General features: G+C 43.2%; 2 protein-coding genes across 2 annotated transcripts; one reads left to right on the forward strand and one right to left on the reverse strand.

The window, feature by feature from the left end:
- The first annotated feature begins 526 nt into the window (after window positions 1-526).
- Window positions 527-1,513, forward strand: LOC142204214 (olfactory receptor 5B12-like). The gene has a single exon (XM_075275523.1). The coding sequence runs from the start codon at window positions 527-529 to the stop codon at window positions 1,511-1,513; it is 987 nt and encodes a 328-aa protein (XP_075131624.1).
- A 1,802-nt stretch (window positions 1,514-3,315) lies between these two features.
- On the reverse strand, window positions 3,316-19,293 carry LOC142204215 (alpha-2,8-sialyltransferase 8F-like). Its single transcript, XM_075275524.1, has 7 exons — window positions 19,199-19,293; window positions 18,673-18,753; window positions 10,184-10,270; window positions 9,332-9,473; window positions 4,536-4,648; window positions 4,066-4,152; window positions 3,316-3,781 (listed from the first exon to the last, which is right to left on the reverse strand). The coding sequence occupies exons 1-7, from the start codon at window positions 19,291-19,293 to the stop codon at window positions 3,316-3,318; spliced, it is 1,071 nt and encodes a 356-aa protein (XP_075131625.1).
- Window positions 19,294-21,323: the final 2,030 nt, after the last annotated feature.

Genomic DNA, 21,323 nt, shown 5'->3' on the forward strand with positions numbered 1-21,323 from the left:
CCATATTCCACAATCGAACGAGATGTGCACCCTAAGGGGGTCCAAAGGGACACTTTGTTACATAAAAAATACCTAAACTACAAGATATTTCAGAAAGAATTTGACCAATGAGCTTCATAATTTGCTTTGTTAATGCCCCTTATTCAGAAGGAAAGTGTTGGTGTCCACCTTAGGGGTGTCCTATCACAAAGGACTTCTTGGGTTTCCCACAGTTAAGTGATTGTTGGCCAGGTGATAAATGGCTCCTCTATTTTGGCCTGAGGACAATCTCTTATGTTGAGGATACTTCACAATATACAATGACTTCCTAAATATTTCTTGCAGTTGTTACCCCATAATGGGTCATTTGGATGTCTCTTGAAGTCCATAACTAGTCATAACATCATGAACTTGGTAGGACGTTCCTTTGAAACCCTTATTGGATGTTGAGTATCAGCTTTGAGAAGAATAATCTGAGTATAAGACTCTACAAGATATTTACATGTTCAAATTCAGTAAATTTTTACCTCTACAGGCCAAGAACCAAATGGATAATGTCAAAAATGGAACCCAAGTGACGCTGTTTGTGTTTTCTGGCCTGACCAATGAAAGGACCCTCATCCCGTTCCTCTTCCTCTTCTTTTTGCTTGTGTACATCATGACTGTGATAGGGAACATCGGCATGATAGCGATTGTCCAAAAAACACCCAAACTTCAGACTCCCATGTACTTCTTCTTGAAATACCTCTCCCTGGTGGACTTGTTCTATTCCACTGTCATAACCCCAAGAATGCTGTCGGACCTGATCTCCTTGAAGAGGGCCATCTCCTTCAGTGGTTGTGCCATCCAGTTCTTCTTCTTTGCTGGTTTAGCCGGGACTGAAATCTTTATCCTATCGAGCATGTCCTATGACCGCTATGTCGCCATCTGCCACCCTCTCCATTACGTGTCCATCATGACCAGGAGTAAATGTTTTTGCCTGGTTCTTTTTGCTTTCTTCATTGGCTTCTTACAGTCGACCTTACAGGAAAACTGTGTGTTTAGACTCCCGTTCTGCAGGTCCAACCTGATCGACCACTTCTACTGTGACGTTCCTCCATTGCTGAAGATATCCTGCTCTGATACCTGGTCCTGTGATTTGATGACGGTATACAGTGTCGGGACGTGTACCGTTGGGTCGTTGTTACCTATCCTCATCTCTTACATGTTGATTTTTTCAACAATTATACGTATGAAGTCTGCGGAGGGGAAGCAGAAGGCATTCAGTACGTGCTCGGCTCACCTCATTTGTACCTCCCTGTTTTACGTCACGGTCTTCTTCACCTATCTACGTCCTCCTTCCAATGTCTTTGATAGCCAAGACAAAGCCGCTTGTATTTTTTACTCAGTACTTACACCAATGTTGAACCCAATTGTATATAGCTTGAGGAACAAAGAGGTGAAAAGAGTCATTATTGAAAAAGTATTCAGTTCTACCATGGTCAGTACAATCCTGAATATCATTAGGTGCAGGGTCAAACTCTTGACATTGTAGGTCATTTGGTTATTAGCAATTGTACGAGGAGATATGTTATGGTCATCACAGTCCTATAAACCTAGTCTGGTTTGGTCTTTGATCCATCACACAACAGACCTATGAGCTTGACTGAACTTAACGTGGTCATGTCCACCTGCCTAGGAGAAGATACGTCCTCCAAAACTGGACACACTTGAAGGTTTTCTCAAAGCGTCCTCCAGCATTTTGGTCTTCTTACCTGGGAATCCTCAATGTCTTCTCAGGTCATGGATGTTGATGTCATTGGCCCCATGTCACTGCTGGTCACACAGGAGACAATGATGTCTTTGGAGCTACAGCATCATCGCATACGCTGTAATGTCACTACACGATGGCGATGACGCCCCCTACGTAACTTCAGGCTTCAGCTGTGACCTGGAATGGATGGCTTTGATGTCTCCGACATCAAGAATTGGAGTACACTGAAAGTGCCCAGAGAAGACAAGAAAGCCGGAGCAGCAAAGCCCAGGAAAAGTAAAAGTTTTGTATTTTTTGCACCATTCCTGGCCTTCAGTTATTATATTCTGGGGCCTGAAGACAACGTGGAGAATAATAGTCAGTTTTGCTTGTTTTTTTTTTGGGAGGTAAAACTCCAAAATTTTGGGTTTGCTTGAATCAAAATTTTTTTTATAAACTAGTTCATTCATCTGGTCCATGATATAATAATGATAGAACCTGACTTTATGGAAAAATACTAATGAGGACTCTTAATAGACATGAGTAGAGACTCTGGGAAGGTAAGTAAGGGCTCCTTGAAGGGCTGATTGAGGACCCTCCATAGAAATAAGTCAGGCCTGAGAGATGACTGAGGGCAAGTTATACAGATGTGAGGACTCTTCATAGACATGATTGAGGACTCTATACAGATGAGTAAGGACTCTATACAGATAAGTGAGGACCCTCCATAGAAATAAGTGAGGACCCTCCATAGAGATAAGTGTGGACCATCCATAGAGATAAGTGAGGACCTCCATAGAGGTGATTGAGGACCCTCTATAGAGAGGAGTGAGGACCCTCCATAGAGATAAGCGAGGACTTCCATAGAGATGAGTGAGGACCCTCCACAGAGATAAAAGAGGACCTCCATAGAGATGAGTGAGGACCTTCATAGAGATGAGTGAGGACCTCCATGGAGATGAGTGAGGACCTCCATAGAGATGAGTGAGGACCCTCCATAGTGATGAGTGAAGACCCTGCATAGAGATAAGTGAGGACCTCCATAGAGATGAGTGAGGACCCTCCATAGAGATAAGTGAGGACCTCCATAGAGATGAGTGAGGACCCTCCATAGAGATAAATGAGGACCTCCATAGAGATGAGGACCTCCATAGAGATGAGTGAGGACCCTCCATAGAGATAAGTGAGGACCCTCCATACAGATAAGTGAAGACCCTCCATAGAGATGACTGAGAGCACGTTATACAGATAAGTGAGGACTCTTCCTAGAGAGGAGTGCGGACTCTCTATAGACATGAGTGCGGACTCGATACAGATGTGTAAGGATTCTATAGAGAAGAGTGAGTAACTTCTGTAGATGTTTAGAGGGTTACTGGTGTAATAATCTGCAGAACATCACAGTGCTTCATTCCTGTATAGTTACACTATTTTTAGTTTTACAAATTACAACAATCTTACAATTTACACAACGTCCTTTGTTATCACTGATGGTTAATGTTCTGCAGAGCTGTGGACCATAGTGACACTCCATTTTCAGCCAGTATAGTCCTTCTGTAGGTGAGGTTCAAGTTTTGGATCTGCATCTTAACATGTGACCACGACCTTCATGGAGAACACTGCCCGACTTTGAGGTGTAGCGCCCCCTTCACATGCATCTTTGTATAGAAAAAAAATTCCTCAGGCATTGAATGGAAACCAGGTTTGGGCTCAATGTTATCATAATAGTGATGAGGAACAGAGTTTCCTTCTAGGTCTTCAAGAAATGGCCAAAACCCATAGAGGGTGACCTTCTTACAGAGCTCCATGGCTGCACTGACCAGCATGAGCCCGGAAGACAAACGCCTGACATTTAGTCCTTTCTCTTTCCAGTGTATTGAGAGATTCCTCAGGTATTCTGGATGGAAAAAGACAACTTTGTTTGGCAAGTTGAAGTCTTGTACCGAATGTAAGACTCGGAAAGAGACTTCCATATTGCTTAAGTATGAAAACGCTGGTAAGACGACCATGGCGGAGCCATAACTCTTCACGAGCTCGATGAAGGATTTCCTGCTCTCCAGGAGCTTTTCAAACCTGCAAGTAAATCCATAGAAAATACTATAAGATAAAACTGTTGCCAAAAAGATGTCATCAATGTAACATAGTCATGGAACCCATGGAAAAAGAACATGGAGGTCGGTGACAGCTCTGTGGTCTGTAGAAACCTTATATAGCAGGTGTAGGAGGAGAACTTGTCTATTGGGCATATTTTGAGAATTTTTGGTCAAGTTAGTTTTAGATAACAGTAATGGTAAATAGAAAGACTCAAAGTCCACCATTAGTTTCCCATGTTGTTTATATAAGAATGTCCTTCTCACCTGTTTCTCAAGATACTTGGGTTTGCGGTGACAAAGTCAGACTTGGTGCCAGTGTCGTCTGCCATGGCCAGAGGTGGCAAGTTCAACCTGTATAAGGGGGAGTATATAGTAAATGAGAGGAAGGGATGATCTCAATGGAAGACCAAGTGCATGGGATAGAACCATTATGGAGGACAATATAGACAGAAGTCATGGACATGGCATTGAGAAGATCCAAACATGAACTACTAGTTGGCCTTAAAAAGCTTTAAAGTGGTTGTTCCCGCTGCACATTTCTTCCATGCCCTAGTAGGACATGTGGAGATCATAAAATGGAGTCTCCTTGCTCAAGGGTATACTAGGGGCCAGGCATTCATTAACTAGATAAAGGTGTCTACATGTATGATATGATCTAGGCTGGGCCATCGACATCCTGGAGACCATATGGTGGGTGGAGGAGCAGCCAATGAATACAATCGTCAGCTTCTCACCTGAACACGTAATCCATTTGGTCAATTTCATTCCCACATAAACTGTTCAACAAAATTCCTCCGTTCCCAACCACAGCACAAGAGTCAAAGGGTTTATTGGTGAATGGCGATGTCTGGAATAGAAGGGGCACATGTCATGAGTACATGGATCATTACATGGGTCCATCTCTACCTATGCACAGGGCATACATGACAATGAGTTTGTGGTTTTTGATGAAGCCATCAGTCCTCTATGACCTGCAGATAAATATTGTTGTCACGGGATGGTTAGAGTCTATACTATAGGCAATGTGTAATATATATTTCATGTGGAATGTATTCTCTAACCTGTTGTATACATCAATGTGTAGTTGGCTGATTAGGGTCTAGTGTGTTAGCACATTGTATGCAGATACCTCTAACTAGTGAGGACAATGGGTGGAGATAATCTGATCAGTGTCTCCAAGAAGATGTTGGATGGTGCATTGTCCATAGTAGACAGGGAGTCTGCTCTCCTTGGTATAGGTGAGGGGGGAAGGATCTGTGACTCAGCCCTTCCCACCCACAGATATAGGTGTAACAGTCTTAGTATATAGCTAGCAGTTAGTATGTGTTAGCCGGCCTGTGCACAGCTCTGTAGAGAGACAGGATTTAGTTACAGGACCAAGGAACCAAAGCTATCATTGGATTGTGACTTCTGTGGACTTATTGTTGTTACGGTTGATGTGACCGCCACCGGCTACTAACTTTGTGGATTACAATAAATTGCTGTTGTCTCCCGACCTCTTGCGTCCGTGTTGATTCAAAAGACCATCCGGAGGAAGACGTATACCTTTGCTCCGTGACAACTGGTTGGCAGCAGTGGGATCAACAGCGGACAGCGAGATGGACTACAGCAGCCCAGCGATTAATGGAGCCACAACCTCAGAATACAGGAACTGGACTATGGCAAGTCTACAAGTAAGGGCCCGGGAACTAAACCTGAGTTACCAGGGAAGAACGAAAGAGCAACTGATCAAGGCACTGGAGGAGATGACCCTGCAAAGCGACCATGAGGAGGGCTGCCCCCAGGAGACAGTAGAGATACAGGAGTGGCAGGTACAGACCCAAAAGAGCAGATGGGTTGTTTTGTATGAGGAGGAATTGGCAGTGCTGGGGCTAGGAGCAACTGCAGAGCAAAGGAGTAGAGCATTACAGAGGGCTCAGGAAACGGAGAAGGAGGAACAGAGAATGGCGCATGAAAAGGAAATAATGGCGCATGAAATGCGAATGGCTGAGATAACTACGCGGAATTATAATCAAACGTCGACCCCCAGCCCAACAGTGAGAGAACCACCATATGTCTCCCATAAACACTTCAAGACCTTTGATGAAGCGGCTGGGGATGTTGATGGATATTTTCAGGACTTCAAACACCAGTGCCACCTGATGGAAGTCCCAGAGAAGGATTGGGTCCGGTATCTGGTGGGGCACCTACGAGATGGGGCTGCGGAAGCTCTCAGAGCCATGGACCCTAGTGATCAGCGGGACTATGAGGCCATTAAAAGAGCGGTGCAGAAGTATTATGCAGTCACTCCAGAGACCTACCGAGTTCAGTTCCGCTCTTTGTCTTACAATGGGGGAAGCTCCTTCCACATGTTCGCCCACAAGTTGAAGCAAGCATGCAAGCGCTGGCTAGAAGGAGAGGAGGCTGTCACAGTCGATAAGATCCTCCAAGTCATACTTAAGGAACAGTTCTTTTCCCAGTGCCCCGCTGAGATCCGTGAGTGGGTGCTGGAACGGAACCCAGCCACAGTTGAGCAAGCTGCTTCTCTTGCAGATGAGGGCCTGACCATCAAGCCGCAGTGGAAGAGGTTGTTTGCAGAGGAGCGGAAAACTACCACAGTCCGCCAGACACCCTTCAGCCAGCCACCCACCTTTCGTGCCCGGCCTCAGGATTACAATTCCCCCTCTACCCCTGCCCCAGCCCATCGGCCTCCAGGTATGAACAACCCTGTCCCTAGACAACGACCTACTGGAAGAATGCTAGAGCGCAGATGTTTTGGGTGCGGGCGGCCTGGACATTTGCAAGCTAGTTGCCCTGCTAACATGGGGGCACGGGCCACCGTGGCATCCCGGCCTATTCACTACCTGGGAACCACCCCTAGGACAGAAAGTTTGGCCCCATTTACAGATGACTCCATGAATGACCCATCTGTTCCACCTCCAGGGGTCTATGGGATTCAGCCTTCCGCCACACATCCCGCAAACCTTCAGCGGAAGCACTTGCAGGAGGTCCTACTGGATGGCCGAACAGTTGTTGGATTCCGGGACTCGGGAGCTTTCCTAACGGTAGCGGACCCCCGAGTCGTTCGACCCGAGGCCCTAGAGGAGGGCCCTGGCCTTTCTATCGAGTTGGCAGGAGGTACTTGGAAACGTATTCCTAAAGCTACCGTGGAACTCGACTATGGTTATGGACCAAAACGATGCACAATTGGTGTGATGAGCGGGCTGCCGGCCGATGTTCTGTTAGGTAACGATGTTGGAAATCTACAGTGCCACTTTGTGGGAGCAGTGACCCGAAGCCAAGCTCAGAGAGAAGCCAACATGGATCCACCGGATTTTCTGCCAGATGCCAGCCCTTCAACCCTACAACTTTACCATTCAGTACCGCCGAGGGAACCAACACCAGAACGCAGATGGGTTATCCCGGCAGGAGGACATATGAGCTATAGAGACTGATGTGCATTCCCCAATTTACCTGTGTAGGCCAATTGTGTCATGCACATGTTTTGAGAGGGGGAGGGGTTGTCACGGGATGGTTAGAGTCTATACTATAGGCAATGTGTAATATATATTTCATGTGGAATGTATTCTCTAACCTGTTATATACATCAATGTGTAGTTGGCTGATTAGGGTCTAGTGTGTTAGCACATTGTATGCAAATACCTCTAACTAGTGAGGACAATGGGTGGAGATAATCTGATCAGTGTCTCCAAGAAGAGGTTGGATGGTGCATTGTCCATAGTAGACAGGGAGTCTGCTCTCCTTGGTATAGGTGAGGGGGGAAGGATCTGTGACTCAGCCCTTCCCACCCACAGATATAGGTGTAACAGTCTTAGTATATAGCTGTAGCTAGCAGTTAGTATGTGTTAGCCGGCCTGTGCACAGCTCTGTAGAGAGCCAGGATTTAGTTACAGGACCAAGGAGCCAAAGCTATCATTGGATTGTGACTTCTGTGGACTTATTGTTGTTACGGTTGATGTGACCGCCACCGGCTACTAACTTTGTGGATTACAATAAATTGCTGTTGTCTCCCGACCTCTTGCGTCCGTGTTGATTCAAAAGACCATCCGGAGGAAGACGTATACCTTTGCTCCGTGACAATTGTATTTGGTCTTTCTTAGTCTTTTATCCATGGTGGTTGTTGAGCATTTCATGAGAATGGTTGAACTTTTCTGGGCCATCCGGGACATGTCTCTAAATCAATAGTTCCCAACCATCTCACCATGAGGATACTCCCTGTAAAGGTTTTCTTCTCTCGGGATCCTCTATAACTCATTCATTTCTACCGTAGCATTGATGGCTCTAGGTCCTAACTAGGGTCCTAGACCTCTGGTTGGGGTACACCGGCCAGACTTGACTATACGTACTGTATTCCATGGACATGGTCTTAAATGTCCCACCACCCTATAAGGAACATGATAGCAGTTGCAACTCTCTTCTATTAAATTCAAGGCAAGTTCTATTTGACATTGCCCATAAGATCCACCTTATGTCTGGCTCAATGGTCCACCATGTTGGTAATATTGACCTATAAACACAATCATTCCCACAGCTCTTCTCCCATACATTGCTAAGGTTCTTAAAGAGACAATTTTTTCTTCTTTCCTGTTCCAACTCCTCAGTGTATTTTCACTAGATAAGGTCCCATGTCCCACACAGGGTTCACAAAAAAGTTAAGGAATTCTTGCCGAGCCAGGAGATGTGAAGAGGCTTAGATAATGAGCCAACTGAAGATCTTCTCGGCATCTCCTGGTGTGGCCATACAATTTCATGGATCCTGTGTGGGGCGTGTGACCTTCCACCATTCCAGGACATCTGTTGTGCCAGCTGCTCATAACAAGCGGTGACCTTCACACAGGTAGAACAAAACAACTCCCAACAGAAGAACAAGTGTGAGGCCCCATATTCAGTGAAATAATAGAAACACCAGATACTGATGATCCTCTGGTCAGCTAATGTCTGCACAGTGTACGGAGCTGGAAGCCGTTATCTTGGGGCATGGCCGTGCCTGGATACCACTGCTCAGCTCAATATGAAGTCAATAGGAGTAGAGATTAGAGAATTGGTTCACAATAAGACAGATTTGTTACAAATTTTCCCAAAATTTTGGGTTGAATGAACCGAAATTTTTTAGGATTCGTTACCCACATACTTTTATTGTCCTTTGGGGTATCTTCACTATAAATAGACGACAACCAGGGGAAGAGCCGCAAAGTGATAATGAGAGACTTGTACTGATCTCACTTCTTGCATTTACTGCCAAATGGCGACTATTCCGTGGACAGCAACATAGAAATCTGACCGGAAATGCTTGTACCTATGGTTGTGGATTGAGGATGAAGAAGATACTTGAGGTCCTTCCTAACCATTGTCCTCCATGTTTGAGCCTGATCTTGACCTTAGCCTTGTCCCTGAATTCTGCCTGTCTTTATCAAGCTCCATTAGATTTGCCATCTGTTACTCGTAGACCTTGGACCACTTTATGATTATTTCTTTAGCCCATCCTCAGGTTTGTTCTTCTCCTCGACCATGGAGGTAATAGGGTTCTTACCTTTGGGAGCATTTGGTGAATTTTTTTGTTGACCGTCACTTTTCTGGGGTTTGTCTCAAATCTAAGTTCATGTCCGAGAGGAGTATTCTGCTGGGTGACGATGAGATTGTGAGACGCATTACAGCAGCTTGTGAACTGAGATCTGTACATGGAAGAAGAAAAACATTCTGGATAGAAAGATCTAGAAATAATGTAAAGTGATAGGTGATAGGGCTAAAGGTCTGGGCTGTGATGGATGTGGCTGAGGAACGTCCTACAGAATGATGGGAGATCTAGTCATGGACCTTATAATGGAAAATTGGCCTCAGCATCAAGGACCTTCTGTCTAAATCCTGAATACAGAAAACTAGAAAACTTTGCCCACTGAGGTCATTGCAATTGGGGATAATGTATCTCAGCCATGAAACTGTTCTTAAAGGGACTTGGCAGGCTTAGCTATGAGTTGTCTGACCAATAGGGTTGAGCGATTGGGATCGGGAAAGATCGGATTCCGAATTTCACATTCGCAATTGGGTTCGGCTGGAAAATTATCGAAAATCGGATTTTAAAAACGATCCTGAAATCGCAAGATCGGCTCAACCCCACTGACCAATGAAGGGGGGGCACATCTAACAAAGACTCTTTGGAGCTGGTTTGTTGGATGTAGACGTTTCTAAGGGTGTGTATGTGTCTGCTTTAGCTGTCAGAATTGTGAATGCAGCTCTGGATGTGACTATATTGTAGCACAGGTGAAGATTTCACAACATAATACAGGTCATGAGAGGTGGACTGTGGACATGTACATGCCAGAGGTTGTATAGTGGATGATGTTGGGGCCTTGTAGCTTTCGTGGTAGTATTTTGGTGTCCTCACTTCAGCAGTTTCTGTTCTTTCTCGCTGTATTTCCAGGGACATTTCTGGAGGTCGCTCATGTATTTTCGGAAGGTATTCGCTTTGATGCTGCAGAAAAAACACAAACATCAAAAAAATCAAGAACATAATTTCTGGGTAACCCATGAGGTGTTCCAAGAAAGGAGCAGAATATGGGGGTGCTGTGATACCTCCATTTCCAGACTGACTGCGAGACCCAACACACAAAACCATAATATCAAATATCATAAATAGTACTAAAAGTAAGAGAGCAACAAAGTTGTAACTCCACCTATATCCCTCCTGATGCATTGTAACTTCACTAATATACCACTGATACATTGTAACTCCACTAGTAAACTCCTGATACATTGTAACTCCACTACTACACCCCTGATACATTGTAACTCCACTACTACACCCCTGATACATTGTATCTCTACCTATATCCCTCCTGTGACATTGTAACTCCACTACTACACTCCTGATACATTGTAACTCCACTAGTACACCCCTGATACATTGTAACTCCACTAGTAAACTCCTGATACATTGTAACTCCACTACTACACCCCTGATACATTGTAACTCCACTACTACACCCCTGATACATTGTATCTCTACCTATATCCCTCCTGTGACATTGTAACTCCACTACTACACTCCTGATACATTGTAACTCCACTAGTACACCCCTGATACATTGTAACTCCACTAGTAAACTCCTGATACATTGTAACTCCACTACTACACCCCTGATACATTGTAACTCCACTACTACACCCCTGATACATTGTATCTCTACCTATATCCCTCCTGTGACATTGTAACTCCACTACTGCACCCCTGATACATTGTAACTCCACTACTACACCCCTGATACATTATAACTCCACTAGTACACCCATGATACATTGTAACTCCACTAGTACACCCCTGATACATTGTAACTCCACTAGTACACCCCTGATACATTGTAACTCCACTAGTACACTCCTGATAAATTGTAACTCCACTACTACACTCCTGATACATTGTAACTCCACTACTACATTCCTGATACATTGTGACTACATTACTGCACTCCTGATACATTGTAACTCCACTACTACATTCCTGATACATTGTGACTACATTACTGCACTCCTGATACATTGTAACTCCACTACTACACCCCTGATACATTGTAACTCCACAACTACACCCCTGATACATTGTAACTCCACTACTACACCCCTGATACATTGTAACTCCACTAGTACACTCCTGATACATTATAACTCCACTACTACACCCCTGATACATTGTAACTCCACTACTACAACCCTGATACATTGTAACTCCACTACTACACTCCTGATACATTGTAACTCCACTACTACACCCCTGATACATTATAACTCCACTACTACACTCCTGATACATTGTAACTCCACTACTACACCCCTGATACATTGTAACTCCACTACTACACCACTGATACATTGTAACTACACTACTACACCACTGATACATTGTATCTCCACCTAGATCCCTCCTATGACATTGTAACTCCACTACTACACTCATGATACATTGTAACTACACTACTACACCACTGATACATTGTATCTCCACCTATATCCCTCCTGTGACATTGTAACTCCTGATACATTATAACCACACTACTACACCCCTGATACATTATAACTCCACTAATACACCCCTGATACATTGTAACTCCACTACTACACTCCTGATACATTATAACTCCACTACTACACCCCTGATACATTATAACCCCACTACTACACTCCCTGATACATTGTAACTCCACTAATACACCCCTGATACATTGTAACTCCACTACTACACCCCTGATACATTGTATCTCTACCTATATCCCTCCTGTAACATTATAACTCCACTAATACACTCCTGATACATTGTATCTCTACCTATATCCCTCCTGTGACATGGTAACTCCACTACTGCACCCCTGATACATTGTAACTCCACTACTACACCCCTGATACATTATAACTCCACTAGTACACCCCTGATACATTGTAACTCCACTAGTACACCCATGATACATTGTAACTCCACTAGTACACCCCTGATACATTGTAACTCCACTAGTACACTCCTGATACATTGTAACTCCACTACTACATTCCTGATACATTGTGACTACATTACTGCACTCCTGATACATTGTAACTCCACTACTACATTCCTGATACATTGTGACTACATTACTGCACTCCTGATACATTGTAACTCCACTACTACACCCCTGATACATTGTAACTCCACTACTACACCCCTGATACATTGTAACTCCACTACTACACCCCTGATACATTGTAACTCCACTACTACACTCCTGATACATTGTAACTCCACTACTACACCCCTGATACATTATAACTCCACTACTACACTCCTGATACATTGTATCTCTACCTATATCCCTCCTGTAACATTATAACTCCACTACTACACTCCTGATACATTATAACTCCACTACTACACCCCTGATACATTATAACCCCACTACTACACCCCTGATACATTGTAACTCCACTACTACACCACTGATACATTGTAACTACACTACTACACCACTGATACATTGTATCTCCACCTAGATCCCTCCTGTGACATTGTAACTCCACTACTACACTCATGATACATTGTAACTACACTACTACACCACTGATACATTGTATCTCCACCTATATCCCTCCTGTGACATTGTAACTCCACTAGTACACCCCTGATACATTATAACTCCACTAATACACCCCTGATACATTGTAACTCCACTACTACACCCCTGATACATTGTAACTACACTACTACACTCCCTGATACATTGTAACTCCACTACTACACTCCTGATACATTATAACTCCACTACTACACCCCTGATACATTATAACCCCACTACTACACTCCCTGATACATTGTAACTCCACTAATACACCCCTGATACATTGTAACTCCACTACTACACTCCCTGATACATTGTAACTCCACTACTGCACTCCTGATATATTATAACTCCACTACTACACCCCTAAAACATTGTATCTCTACCTATATCCCTCCTGTAACATTATAACTCCACTACTACACTCCTGATACATTGTATCTCTACCTATATCCCTCCTGTAACATTATAACTCCACTACTATACTCCTGATACATTGTAACTACACTACTACACCACTGATACATTGTATCTCCACCTATATCCCTCCTGTGACATTGTAACTCCACTAGTACACTCCTGATACATTATAACCACACTACTACACCCCTGATACATTATAACTCAACTACTACACCCCTGATACATTGTAACTCCACAACTACACCACTGATACATTGTATCTCCACCTATATCCCTCCTGTGACATTGTAACTCCACTACTACACTCCTGATACATTATAACTCCACTACTACACCCCTGATACATTGTAACTACACTGCTACACCCCTGATACATTGTAACTCTACTAGTACACCCCTAATACATTGTAACTCCACTACTACACTCCCTGATACATTGTAACTCCACTACTACACTCCTGATACATTATAACTCCACTAATACACCCCTGATACATTATAACCCCACTACTACACTTCCTGATACATTGTAACTCCACTACACTACTACACTCCCTGATACATTGTAGCTACACTACTACACCCCTGATACATTGTAACTTTACTAGTACACCCCTGATACATTGTAACTCTACTAACACCCCTGATACATTGTAACTCCACTAATACACTCTGATACATTGTAACTCCACTACTACACCCCTGATATATTGTAACTCCACTAGTACACCCCTGATACATTGTAAATCCACTACTATAGTCCGATACATTGTAACTATTTTACTTCACTCCCTGATACATTGTAACTCCACTACTACACTCCCTGATACATTGTAACTCCTTTACTTCACTCCCTGATACATTGTAACTCTACTAGTACACCCCTAATACGTTGTAACTCCACTAATACACTCCTGATACATTATAACTCCACTACTACACCCCTGATACATTATAACTCCTTTCCTACACTCCTCATACATTGTAACTCCACTAGTACACTCCTGATACATTGTAACTCCTCTCCTACACTCCTGATACATTGTAACTCCACTACTACACCCCTGATACATTGTAACTCCACTACTACACCCCTGATACATTGTAACTCCTTTACTTCACTCCCTGATACATTGCAACTCCACTAGTACACTCCTGATACATCATAACCACACTACTACACCCCAGATACATTATAACTCCACTACTACACCCCTGATACATTGTAACTCCACTACTACACCCCTGATACATTGTAACTCCACTACTACACCCCTGATACATTGTAACTCTACTATTACACCCCTGATACATTGTAACTCCACTACTACACTCCCTGATACATTGTAACTCCTTTACTTCACTCCCTGATACATTGTAACTCTACTAGTACACCCCTAATACGTTGTAACTCCACTAATACACTCCTGATACATTATAACTCCACTACTACACCCCTGATACATTATAACTCCTTTCCTACACTCCTCATACATTGTAACTCCACTAGTACACTCCTGATACATTGTAACTCCTCTCCTACACTCCTGATACATTGTAACTCCTCTCCTACACTCCTGATACATTGTAACTCCACTAGTACACTCCTGATACATTGTAACTCCACTAATACACTCTGATACATTGTAACTCCACTACTACACCCCTGATACATTGTAACCCCACTACTACACTCCTGATACATTGTAACTCCACTACTACATTCCTGATACATTGTAACTCCACTACTACACTCCTGATACATTGTAACTCCACTACTACACTCCTGATACATTGTAACTCCACTACTGCACTCCTGATACATTGTAACCCCACTACTACATTCCTGATACATTGTGACTACATTACTGCACTCCTGATACATTGTAACTCCACTACTACACCCTTGATACATTGTAACTCCACTACTACACCCCTGATACATTGTAACTCCACTAATACACTCCTGATACATTGTAACTACATTACTGCACTCCTGATACATTGTAACTCCACTACTACACCCCTGATACATTGTAACTCCACAACTACACCACTGATACATTGTAACTCCACTACTACACCCCTGATACATTGTAACTCCACTAATACACTCCTGATACATTGTAACTACATTACTGCACTCCTGATACATTGTAACTCCACTACTACACCCCTGATACATTGTAACTCCACAACTACACCACTGATACATTGTATCTCCACCTATATCCCTCCTGTGACATTGTAACTCCACTACTACACTCATGATACATTGTAACTACACTACTACACCACTGATACATTGTAACTCCACTACTACACTCCTGATACATTATAACTCCACTACTACACCCCTGATACATTGTATCTCCACCTATATCCCTCCTGTGACATTGTAACTCCACTACTACACTCATGATACATTGTAACTACACTACTGCACCCCTGATACATTGTAACTCCACTACTACACTCCTGATACATTATAACTCCACTACTACACCCCTGATACATTGTAACTACACTGCTACACCCCTGATACATTGTAACTCTACTAGTACACCCCTAATACATTGTAACTCCACTACTACACTCCCTGATACATTGTAACTCCACTACTACACTCCTGATACATTATAACTCCACTACTACACCCCTGATACATTATAACTCCACTAATACACCCCTGATACATTATAACCCCACTACTACACTTCCTGATACATTGTAACTCCACTACACTACTACACTCCCTGATACATTGTAGCTACACTACTACACCCCTGATACATTGTAACTTTACTAGTACACCCCTGATACATTGTAACTCTACTAACACCCCTGATACATTGTAACTCCTCTAATACACTCTGATACATTGTAACTCCACTACTACACCCCTGATATATTGTAACTCCACTAGTACACCCCTGATACATTGTAAATCCACTACTATAGTCCGATACATTGTAACTATTTTACTTCACTCCCTGATACATTGTAACTCCACTACTACACTCCCTGATACATTGTAACTTCACTAGTACACTCCTGATACATTGTATCTCTACCTATATCCCTCCTGTAACATTGTAACTCCACTAATACACTACTGATACATTATAACCACACTACTGAACCCCCGATACATTACAACTCCACTACTACACCCCTGATACATTGTAACGCCACTACTACACTCCTGATACATTGTAACTCCACTACTACACTCCTGATACATTGTAACTCTACTAGTACACCCCTGATACATTGTAACTCCACTACTACACTCCCTGATACATTGTAACTCCTTTACTTCACTCCCTGATACATTGCATCTCCACTAGTACACTCCTGATACATTATAACCACACTACTACACCCCAGATACATTATAACTCCACTACTACACCCCTGATACCTTGTAACTCCACTACTACACCCCTGATACATTGTAACTCCACTACTACACCCCTGATACATTGTAACTCTACTATTACACCCCTGATACATTGTAACTCCACTACTACACTCCCTGATACATTGTAACTCCTTTACTTCACTCCCTGATACATTGTAACTCTACTAGTACACCCCTAATACGTTGTAACTCCACTAATACACTCCGATACATTGTAACTCAACTAGTACACTCCTGATACATTGTAACTCCTTTCCTACACTCCTCATACATTGTAACTCCACTAGTACACTCCTGATACATTGTAACTCCTCTCCTACACTCCTGATACATTGTAACTCCACTAGTACACTCCTGATACATTGTAACTCCACTAATACACTCTGATACATTGTAACTCCACTACTACACCCCTGATACATTGTAACCCCACTACTACACTCCTGATACATTGTAACTCCACTACTACACCCCTGATACATTGTAACCCCACTACTACACTCCTGATACATTGTAACTCCACTACTACACCCCTGATACATTGTAACCCCACTACTACACTCCTGATACATTGTAACTCCACTACTACACTCCTGATACATTGTAACTCCACTACTACACTCCTGATACATTGTAACTCCACTACTGCACTCCTGATACATTGTAACCCCACTACTACATTCCTGATACATTGTGACTACATTACTGCACTCCTGATACATTGTAACTCCACTACTACACCCCTGATACATTGTAACTCCACTACTACACCCCTGATACATTGTAACTCCACTAATACACTCCTGATACATTGTAACTACATTACTGCACTCCTGATACATTGTAACTACATTACTGCACTCCTGATACATTGTAACTCCACTACTACACCCCTGATACATTGTAACTCCACTAATACACTCCTGATACATTGTAACTACATTACTGCACTCCTGATACATTGTATTTCCACTACTACACCCCTGATACATTGTAACTCCACTACTACACTCCTGATACATTGTAACTCCACTAGTACACCCCTGATACATTGTAACTCCACTACTACACCCCTGATACATTATAACTCCACTACTACACTCCCAATACATTGTAACTCCACTACTACACCCCTGATACATTCTAGTTCCACTACTTCACCCCTGATACATTGTAACTCCACTAGTACACCCCTGATACATTATAACTCCACTGCTACACCCCTGATACATTGTAACTCCACTGCTACACCCCTGATACATTGTAACTCCACTGCTACACCCCTGATACATTGTAACTCCACTGCTACACCCCTGATACATTATAACTCCACTACTACACCACTGATACATTATAACTCCACTACTACACTCCCAATACATTGTAACTCCACTACTACACCCCTGATACATTCTAGTTCCACTACTTCACCCCTGATACATTGTAACTCCACTAGTACACCCCTGATACATTATAACTCCACTGCTACACCCCTGATACACAGCTTCCACGTTCAGCAATACATTGTAAATATAAATAAATGACAATTCATCCTTTTCTTGCTTTTCTAGTTTTTTTCTAGTCAATCTTTATCTGTGACCCGATATAGGCAGTCGGGGATCTCTAAGATGGCGGCTTTCAGGTCAATAACAGCTTGTTGCCATTTCACTTTAATGTTTCGGTGATAACCAGACATGAGAGCAGCAGAAACCTCCCTCCCAACCTGGCGGTACAGTAATATGGTGGAGGGTGACAGTGTTGCCCCCATGAAGGTCACATAAGTCTTAGGCAGTTCTCTAATGGACAATAGAACCAGATGATACATAACAGTGCAGAGTAATCTGCCTATCAGGGTCTATGGAAAGCTGGAAGCATCTCTACCCTGGAGAATAGAAAGATAGAAAACCTCCATGGCTCATGTAATCCATCACATCTATATCCACTTACCTCTTCAGAGACTTCTTTAAGATGACACCTCTGACAGCCTTACATTGAGCCGCGGACAGCTGCTTGGCGTGGACCTGGTTCCTGACAAGAGAGATGGCGGAGGTCAATAAATATTCTTCTACCCGTGTATTGTGTTCTATAGATAGATAGATAGATAGATAGATAGATAGATAGATAGGAGATAGATAGATAGATAGATAGATAGATAGATAGGAGATAGATAGATAGGAGATAGATAGATAGATAGATAGATAGATAGATAGATAGATAGGAGATAGATAGATAGATAGATAGATAGATAGATAGATAGGAGATAGATAGATAGATAGATAGATAGGAGATAGATAGATAGATAGATAGATAGATAGATAGATAGATAGGAGATAGATAGATAGATAGATAGGAGATAGATAGATAGATAGATAGATAGAAGATAGATAGATAGATAGATAGATAGATAGATAGGAGATAGATAGATAGATAGATAGATAGATAGATAGATAGATAGATGGATTATACCCATTACCGGACATTGACCCTGATCCTATTCTGCAGGTTGGTGTAGAATCCATGTAGGACTATGACTATGATGATAAGGAGGAGACATGATCTCCGCCGCATGGTTCAGTCTGACTGACACGGAGACTCTTCTTGCTGTATCTTCAGACGCTTCTTCCTCCTCCTCTCTGATCTTTGACCCTCATATGTCTCCTGTACTCAAAAATAATGTCTATGGGGAAGAGTAAATGAACTGTAATGAAATGGACTGGTGTAATGTAATACCTGGTGCTGGCATCCTGTACACTGGGGTCACACTGGTCCAGGGGCCATAGAACACTATAAGGGGAGGTCAGAGGTCAGATTCAGATACATTGTATAGGAATATTATAGGATAGGTACAATAATACTAGAATGACTGTTACTTGAGTTTCCAGAGGTGATGATGTTGCTACTGATCATACTAATAGTTATGATGTTAATGCTTCTACTACCAATGGCGGTGCTCCTGATACTGGTGACGGTGCCGAGGCTCCTCATACTAATGGTGCTGGTGATGCTTCCAATACTGGTAGTGGTGCTGGTGCTCCTAGTACTTATGGTGGTCCCAGTCATCCCGTTATAGGTAGAAGTTCTGGTGCTCCTATTACTGGTGATGAAGCTGGTGTCTCGGTTTCTTAGGATGTGCTCCTACCATTGAGGATGGTGGTCCTAGTACTTATGGTGGTCCCAGTCATCCTGTTACTGGTGGTAGTTCCAGTACTCCAATTACTGGTGATGAAGCTGGTGTCTCGGTTTCTTAAGATGGTGCTCCTGCCATTGAGGATGGTGGTCCTAGTACTTATGTTGGTCCCAGTCATCCCGTTACTGGTGGTAGTTCGAGTACTCCTATTACTGGTGATGAAGCTGGTGTCTCGGTTTCTTAGGATGGTGCTCCTGCCATTGAGGATGGTGCTCCTAGTACTTATGGTGGTCCCAGTCATCCTGTTACTGGTGGTAGTTCCAGTACTCCTATTACTGGTGATGAAGCTGGTGTCTCGGTTTCTTAGGATGGTGTTGCTGCTGTTGAAGATGGTGGTCCTAGTACTTATGGTGGTCCCAGTCATCCCGTTACTGGTGGTAGTTCCAGTACTCCTATTACTGGTGATGAAGCTGGTGTCTCGGTTTCTTAGGATTGTGCTCCTACCATTGAGGATGGTGGTTCTAGTACTTATGGTGGTCCCAGTCATCCTGTTACAGGTGGTAGCTCTGGGTGTTCCTGTTACTGATGGTGTTGTTGGTGCTTCTACTACTGGGAGAGGCTTCATGATGCCTGGAAAGAAGACTGAATGCCATGGAGGACCCCTGGAGATATGAGGTAAGGTGAGTTGCTTGTTATTTATCTGCACCTTCCTGGGGCCTCAAACTATTATACACTGGTGTCTGACTCGTCATGAATATTGATGAGATGACTCTGACTGGTCTTAAGCAGTCTCAGTCTCACACTTGACCAGTCAAGGCTGTTGTGTAGTTGGACTGGGATTCTCCAGTCTCTGTAATCTTCAGGGCCATGATAGACATTCCCACGATCAGTCTTTGCTAATGTGTGCAGTTTCAGTTGACCTTCTGAGTAGGGTTGAGTGATCAGGATGGGAAATGATTGGATTCCGATCAGCGATTGAGAAAATTTCACGATCGGAATTCCAATCCCGATCTTTTCTGGCAGGATCGAGGTCAGAGGTTATCTCAAGATCGGCTCAACCCCATTCATGTATATATCATGAATAGGGTTGAGCGATCGGGATCGGGAAAGACTGGATCCCGATCGGAGATCGAACAAATTTCACGATCGGGATCGGCTGGAAAATGATCGGAAATTGGATTTCACAAACGATCCTGAAATCTCAAGATCGGCTCAACCCTAGTTCTGAGTCTTCAGGGTTCGCCATATGAGTTTCTCCATTCCTCCATCACCATGCACGGCTCTTGGTGGTCTCTATATTCCTGTGGCTCTCTTATATGGGCTGGTTTGTATATTCCTGATGGTTTGCCAATAAACAATCACTGCTCGGCCATATTGGGAACTTTTGCACTAACGTGTGGGGGTCAACGTCAGCACAATGCATGGAGTCAATACCAAGTCGTTTCTGTGTTACCTTGTCCAACCCAGCCCT

This window comes from Leptodactylus fuscus, chromosome 5 (genome assembly GCF_031893055.1).
Source record: "Leptodactylus fuscus isolate aLepFus1 chromosome 5, aLepFus1.hap2, whole genome shotgun sequence".
Classification (NCBI taxonomy): Eukaryota; Metazoa; Chordata; class Amphibia; order Anura; family Leptodactylidae; genus Leptodactylus; species Leptodactylus fuscus.